General features: G+C 50.9%; 1 protein-coding gene across 1 annotated transcript in view; it reads left to right on the forward strand.

The window, feature by feature from the left end:
• Positions 1 to 7704, forward strand: part of CABIN1 (calcineurin binding protein 1) — a 172723-nt gene that overhangs the window by 31120 nt on the left and 133899 nt on the right. The window contains exons 9-15 of the mRNA XM_023508926.1: positions 493 to 767; positions 1726 to 1894; positions 2335 to 2471; positions 2985 to 3202; positions 4373 to 4451; positions 5944 to 6131; positions 6924 to 7076. Of these exons, the coding sequence (XP_023364694.1) occupies positions 493 to 767; positions 1726 to 1894; positions 2335 to 2471; positions 2985 to 3202; positions 4373 to 4451; positions 5944 to 6131; positions 6924 to 7076 (1219 nt within the window). The remainder of the gene's footprint in view (positions 1 to 492; positions 768 to 1725; positions 1895 to 2334; positions 2472 to 2984; positions 3203 to 4372; positions 4452 to 5943; positions 6132 to 6923; positions 7077 to 7704) is intronic.

The following is a 7704-nucleotide window of genomic DNA, read 5'->3' on the forward strand; positions in this document are numbered from 1 at the left end:
CCCTCCCAAGTAGGCACCTGCCACAACACCCAACTATTTTTTTTTTGTTGTTGTTGTTGCGGTTGCCATTGTTGTTTTTAGCAGGCCCAGGCAGGGTTTGAACCCACCAGCCTCAATGTATGTGGCCAGCGCCCCTACCTGCTGAGTTATGGGCACCACCCAAGGGGAGGAATTTTTGAAGTGAGTCAGCGGTTTTCATACCTGCCTAGGTGAGTCGGAAAGTACCTTGGGTTGAGATGCTTCCCATATTTCAGGGGCTTCTGTCCTTCTCCAGCTCTAACTGTTCTGCCTTAACTCCAATTGTGTTAGATTCAAGATTTACCAGTTACCACCACCATAAAACCTCGACCGACCTCCCCATACCCCCATGGAAATAACAGTTCCAGGGGCAGCTCTCTCTCTCTCCAAAAGCCAGTTACCCCTTTGCTCAGTCAGAGATGAGCAAGGATCAAGATGGGGTGCTGATCAGGCATGATGGGCCTCTCCCCACAGCTGGAAGTGCCTCGGAGAGAGCTTGCTTGCCACGTACAACCACCTCACCACCTGTGAGCCCCCAAGGCCCAGCCTTGGCAAGAGGATCGACCTGTCTGACTACCAGGACCCCAGTCAGCCTCTTGTGCCCTCCATGGTGGTGACGCCTGTCACTGTGATCCAGCCAAGCACTGTCAGCACCAACCCAGCTGTGGCCGTGACCGAGCCAGCGCTCTCCTATACCTCTGTGGCCACAGCCAGCTTTCCACTTCACAGCCCTGGGCTGTTGGAGACAGGTGCGCTTGTGGGTGAGCAGGCCCTGGGAGTGGGCTCTGGTTAGACGGTTTGCTGAGCCCATCAGGAATGAGCATGTTGGGACAGTTGGTCACTCCAAAGAGAAGGGTCATGTTGGTCTTCATGGCCCAAGTGAAAGTGGGAGCCCTGTCCCTTAGGGGAGCCTCTCAGCCTGCTCACAGGCCATGGTTTCAGGATTGATGCCCCTGCAGGGAGGGGAGGGGCTCTGGGATTCAACTCCCTGCTCTCTGAGAGTCCCCTGGGGTTCTTGCCTGCCTGGCTTCTAAGTCCTTATGTGAAGGTTGCTCTTACCACTTGTGATATGGAAGCTGGCAGGCTCTGTGCATTCTAAATTCTTTGACCTTAGAAAACAAGATCCATAAAGTTATTACTATATGTGCTAGTTTATTTTTATAATGTTTTATTGATTTTTCTTAACACTGGAGTCATAAAAATGTTTTGACAAAAACTCTCAAGTCCTTTCTTGATTTCTGTGTCACTAAAAAATAGAGTATCTAGTAGCTAAAGAAGTTTCTGAATGAACATGTACATTGTTGTTTATAACTTTTTAAATCGTTACAAAGTTTTCTTGCTCTTGTCAGACCATTGGGTGCTGAGACGGTCTGGAGTAGAGTTAGTGCCACTCACTCTGTCCCTCCTGGTTTCACCAGTGGCAGCCCAGAAGCTCAGCTGACAAGTGTGAGCTGGGAGGGTTGGAATGCTCTGAGACCCTGCATCTTTGTAGCCTTGGAAAGGAGTCTTAAACCTTAGTTTGTGGGTCCTGTGAATTCAAGAAAGATGTTACAGGATTTTAAAATTAATTTTATTCAGGACTTTTTGAAGAGTGTTGAAAGTTTTCTTGAATGTCAAAGAGTTTAATGCTGAGGGGCTGATGTGTCAGTGTGGTCAGTTTTTTCACCCTGTCACCATACAAGATTTTAATTTGCACTCTTTGTGAAGGTGATGTTTCTGGGGGAGATAAATCCAAGAAAGGGGTAAAGCGGAAGAAGATTTCAGAAGAGAGTGGAGAGACAGCAAAGCGACGGTCTGCCCGTGTCCGAAATACCAAGTGCAAAAAAGAAGAGAAAGTCGACTTCCAGGAGCTTCTGGTGAAGTTCCTGCCGTCCAGGTGCTGTGCATGCTCCTTCTGATTGGCAGAAACACACCCACAAACCACTACCTGCCCCATTCCATCACCTGCCCTCTCCTCTCCCCGGCAGTGGGTGGGGGCACCTCAGCGTGTTCATAATGTCTGTGCAAACATCTGAAGCACAGACCTCACTAGATTGGGATCTGGTGGCTGCTGTGTTCTGGCACCTAGCTAGCATAACCCCTGGCACGTGGCCAGGCTCACTGGTCGTCCCTTGATGGAAAGTATAAACAAATGAGGGGAAGGCTGGACGAAGCCCTGGAGAGAGGCAGAGCCTCTTGGAGGTCTGGGCTCTGGACCTTGCTGCCCACTTATTTTAGTCATCTTCTTCCTGCCTCAGATTTAGTTTCTATGAAGGACTCAGATGGTTGTGTCAGAATGTGTCATGTAGCTTTGTGATTTTGGCATGTTCCATGCAGGTTAAGAAAGCTCGACCCCGAGGAGGAAGATGATTCCTTCAATAACTATGAAGTCCAGTCAGAAGCCAAACTGGAAAGTTTCCCAAGCATCGGTCCTCATAGACTGTCATTTAACTCAGCCACATTCATGGAATCTGGTAGGAATTGAGCGGTGTAATCATTCTCTGTTGGGAGTTCTTACCACTATCCTGTAATCTTGGTGATATTTTGTTCTGAGAGAATGGTTCTGGCTTAAAGTGTGGTAGTGAGAATGGACTGCCTCCATGTGTCTTGGGCCTGACCCCTGTGGTCGACTGGGAGGCCTGCTGAAATGCCTGGGCTTAAACTGGCTGTACTCCCTGAAGTCTTTTGACCTTCAGGCCAAATTCAGAAGTGTGGCTTTGCAAAATGAACGAATGTGACCACAGCTGCTGAGTGTGTAGCAGGCGTCGCTGCTCGGTGAAATTGGTGCACACGGCAGCATGTGGAGCACCGAGGCACTTGCTCACAGATGGTGTGGGGTGGAGCCAGACGTGAACCCCAGCAGCTGATCTCTGTACCCCAGTGTTGTACCTTGTCTACCAGACTGGGTGATGGAGGAGGACGCAGTCTCTCTTTTGCCAGAGAGAACATCCCTTTTGCTGAGGGTAGATTGTTCCCTCTCTGGGCAGAGAAGCAGGATGTGCATGAGTTCCTGGTGGAGAACCTGACCAACGGAGGCATCCTGGAGCTGATGATGCGCTTCCTGAAGGCCATGGGCCACAAGTTTCTGTTGAGGTGGCCGCCAGGCCTGGCGGAGGTCGTGCTCAGCGTCTACCACAGCTGGAGGAGGCACAGCGGCAGCCTGCCCAACCCGCTGCTGAGAGACTGCAGCAACCGGCACATCAAGGTCAGGCCTGAGGGCTGGGGCCGGGCATCTTCTGCAGGGGGGCCTGCTGCTGGGATTAGCCTACTTGGCCACATCTGCTGGTGAGCCTGGAATCTGTGCTGTTGGGGCCTTGAAGCGGGAAGTATGGTCCTGGGGTATGCTTAGAAAGGTCCCTGGGGGCTGGGTGGGGGTGCACTCAGTGGTGAGATTAGGTGCATGGGCTGTCTGCAGGCTGCTGCAGGTGAGCTGTGGTAGTGGGGTAGGGGGAATCTGGAGGCAGAGCCATAGGATGACTGGATGTGGGCTGTGAGGCATGGGAAGGGCATATCTGGTTCTGTACTGATATAGAGGAGTGCTTACTGGGGGAGCTAGGAGAAAGGGAGGTACCCGGCTATGTTTCAGGTGCCAGGGACGGTGACTGTATTTTTTTTTTTTAAACAGATGAGAAAACAGAAATTCAGAGGCTAAGTAGGGGAATACTGGGGGCTTCCAGCATTTGGGGGCCCAGCTGTACTCTACACCCCAGGCTCCTCCACCCTGTACTTCCTGGAGCTTGGGGGGACACAGGGTGTTCTGGTTCCCTTCTCCTGGTGGAGGGGACACCGAATGCCAGGGCAAGAGAATGGGGAGCTTTCAGGGCCTGCCTGGTGGCCTTTCTGGCTGAGGACACAGAGAGTAGAGGAGCTCAGAGTTGACAGTTCCATAGGACCATGTGGGTCCACAGTCCCTTGCCAGGTACTGGAATACCTTGGGGACAATTTCCTGATAGCTTCTGCCCACTGGGCCTTGTTCCTCCTAGGAGCATTTCTCTGCTGTGCCCACTGGGCAGGTGCCTCCTAATTACCAAGCTTTAGTATTCTTGAGTGCCCTGGGAGTGATATGCACCAGTCCCTGGGCACTCTTAGCTGTAGAATGATGTCGTTGGGAGGCATCATCTGGGCTGGCACTTAACAGGTGACAGGGCTGCTTTTCCACAGGGCAGTCCCTTAGGGCACTGAAGATAGGTTCTCAGCCCCTCCCAAGTCTTGCCCCAATATAGATCCATGTGGGTCTTTTTGTGTCCTGTGAGTAGTCAGTGATTATCATTCATAAAGTGTAATGTAGATAGAGAATTGTGTTTTTATCAAAAAGTACATTTAGATTTGCTCCCATCCTCTGCATTCTGATGACCTTCCTGTGCCTGTCCTGTAGGACATGATGCTGATGTCTCTCTCCTGCATGGAGCTGCAGCTGGACCAGTGGCTGCTGACCAAAGGCAGAAGCTCTGCAGGTAGGAGGCGTTCTGTGCTCTGTGGCAGTGCTAATTTTCTGAACCCCCAGCAGCCGGGAGGAAGATGAAATGTGAAGGCTGAGAAATGGAATTCAGAATTAATACATCTGCAGTGGTACATTCTCTAGGTTGGTTTATCAGGATCCCAGAGAAATCTCATGGACTCTTTTTTTTTTTTTCTTTTTTTGGAGACAGAGTCTCAAGCTGTCACCCTGGGTAGAGGACCATGGCATCACAGCTCACAGCAACCTCAAACTCTTAGGCTTAAGCAATTCTCTTGTCTCAGCCTCCCATGTAGCTGGGACTACAGGTGCCCACCACAACGCCCAGCTATTTTTGTTGTTGTTGCAGTTGTCATTGTTTTAGCTGGCCCGGCCTGGTTCGAAGCTGCCAGCCTCAGTGTATGTGGCTGGCGCCCTAACCAATGAGCTACAGCAGGCGTCCTCAAACTACAGCCCATGGGCCACATGCAGCCTGCCTAGGACATTTATCCCGCCCACTGGGTGTTTTCGCCGCTGCCTGTCCTGCTTAACAGCCATCTCATCCCAGGGTCCACAGTCCGGCCCTTCCAACGATCTGAGGGACAGTGAACTGGCCCACTGTTTAAAAAGTTTGAGGACCCCTGAGCTACAGGTACTGCCATCTCCTGGACTCTTAAGATATTAACTGAGTTAGCTAATCTTGTTAGCTTGCGAAGTGCAGTGATTTATGCTGTAATCTTAGCACTTTGAGAAGCTAAAGTAGGAGGATTGTTTGAGGGCAAGAGTTCCAGACCAGTCTGGGCAATATGGTAAGACCCCATCTCTACAAAAAACAGCAAAATTAGCCAGGTGTGGTGGCATGTACTTTTAGTCCTAGCTACTTGGGAGGCCAAGGCAGGAGGATTGCTTAAGCCCAGGAGTTTTAGGTTGTAGTGACCTGTGATGGTACCACTGCATTCTAGCCTGAGCAACAGACTCTGTCTCAAAGAAAAGAAAAAAAAGTGGACAAAATGGTTAGCGGCTAAGCTCCCAGAGGAAGCCACCTGCCTACCTTTGCTCTTCCTTGGGATTGAAGGAAGTGGGGATCTCAATTTTGGTGTGAACTATTTAATGCTTTGTGTCTGCAGTGATTTCCCCAGGTAATATGATTCATTCTGACTTTTAAACTACTGCTGATGTAGGACAGATACAGTCAAAATTCATCCATCAGATTACATCCCAGCCACCCCACTCTCAGGGTCTCTGTATTGCTAACTGAACCAACCTCTCAGGTGCCTGCTGGTCAGTGAGCTGGAAGGCTCCAAGGGGTCCAAGGTACCTCTAGAGCAGTGATTCTCAACCTTCCTAATGCCACAGTGTATTTTCATTGTTACAAAGGGGTTGCGACCCGCAGGTTGAGAACCCCTGCTCTAGAAACTGAGGGTCCCCTGTGGCGAGGGCTGAGGGGACCTGTGGGGAGGAGGAGGGCAATTAGACACCACATATGAATTGATGCAACCACTGGTTTTCAGTGTCTCCTCGGAATTGCCCTGCTGGTGTGGTGAATGGCAGGTTTGGTCCAGACTTCCCAGGGACCCACTGCCTGGGTGACCTCCTACAGCTGTCATTGGCCTCGTCCCAGCGTGACCTATTTGAGGATGGCTGGCTGGAGTTTGTGGTCCGTGTTTATTGGCTCAAGGCTCGCTTCCTGGCACTGCAGGTTGGTTTCATAGTCAGGTCCGCGCCCTGACACCCAGCAGCGAGGGCATAAAAATGACCATGTAGAGGATACACGTGTGTGAGAGCACATGGGCGTGTGCAGCCCTGCCTAGGCGCTGAACCTGGCATGAAGCAGCGGGAAGTTGGGGAGTTATCAGAATGCCAGGTGACCCCTGATCTATAGAGCTCAGCAGAGCCACAGAGTTCTGGAAGGGATCTCCCCTATAGACCCCCACTCAAAATCGCCTTAGGATCCTGACTCTTTGCTAAGTCTTCTGGAGAGAATCTGACTGAGTACATGAATGGATGCAGAGCTTTCTAGAAGGGAATTATCCTCCTATTTTGTGGGAGTTCTGGGAAAACTTCTCAGAGGCTGGTCTGAAAAGCTAGCATGGATTGGCTTGCACATGGAGGTACCTGGTGCACTCTGGTAGAGTGAGTCAGAGACTGCCAGTCAACCTGAGGGAGGCAACATCGTTCACTGTGGAGAGCATCAATTCTGGAATTAGGACAGCCTCTGTCCTCACTTCTGTCAGATACCTGGCTTTGCTCAAGAGTCCTCTGTGTCTTCATTTGTGTCATGGGGTAAATGAAACCTTCCTTTATAGAGTTGTAGTGTGGACTCATTCATTCAGCAAATATTTATGGAGCCCTGCAATATGCTAGTCCACTTTTAGGGGCTAGAGCAATAATTGAATGAAAACCTCACCCTCATGGCATGAGGTCAGGGAAGTAAGGCGCCTGGCACAGCATGGTTAGCCTCCTTCACTTGAACTGGTTTTCCTCTGACCAGGGAGACATGGAGCAGGCACTGGAGAACTATGACATCTGCACAGAAGTGCTCCAGAGCTCTGCAGCCATCCAGACAGAGGCTGGCGCCGAGCCAAGAGACACTGTCATCCGACTGCCCAACCTCCAGAATGATTCCATTGTTTCCTTGGAGGAGGTGAGTTGTTTCCTTGGTCAAAGGTTCATTCTGAGTTGGCCCAGTTAGCCCAGGCCTGACCTGTTCCTGATAAATGAGAGCCGCCACATGCTGAGCAGGCCCCTGAGAGGAGGGCAGGAGAGGCCACTGGAGTACCACAGACCCATGATGGCTTGTCCAAACAGCAGGCTTGGAAGCTTCACCAGCATAATTTAGAAGTGGCTGTTGCTCATCTCTCCAGCAGAGCTGGAGGAAAATGTCAGCAGAGCAGACCATTGCTGGGCTGGTCATACAGTGTGTGACCACATGTCAGGTTCTGCTTAGATGGCCCTTTTCTCCTTCCGTGTCTATGACATGTCCACTTTGGCTGAGAGTGGCTTCCAGACTCTTTCAGAGTTGTTTCAGGGCAAGTCCAGGTGCAGTACACTGCTGCCTGCGTGCTGGGGCTCTGCCAGGCTCTGTAGTGGTCAGTAGAGTGTGCAGGCTCGGGCTCACACTCACTCATCTCTGACCTCCTGGTGCTCCATGGTTCCGCGAGTCTGGCTCACTGAACTGTGACTGAGGTTGTTCAACTGCTTTGATGGATGCTTTTCTGGACCCCTTCTGCTTCTAGGGTAATTTTTGGTGTATTCATTTTTTTTTTTTTTTT

This window comes from Otolemur garnettii, unplaced genomic scaffold (genome assembly GCF_000181295.1).
Source record: "Otolemur garnettii isolate 467f Iridium unplaced genomic scaffold, OtoGar3 scaffold00292, whole genome shotgun sequence".
Lineage (NCBI taxonomy): Eukaryota > Metazoa > Chordata > Mammalia > Primates > Galagidae > Otolemur > Otolemur garnettii.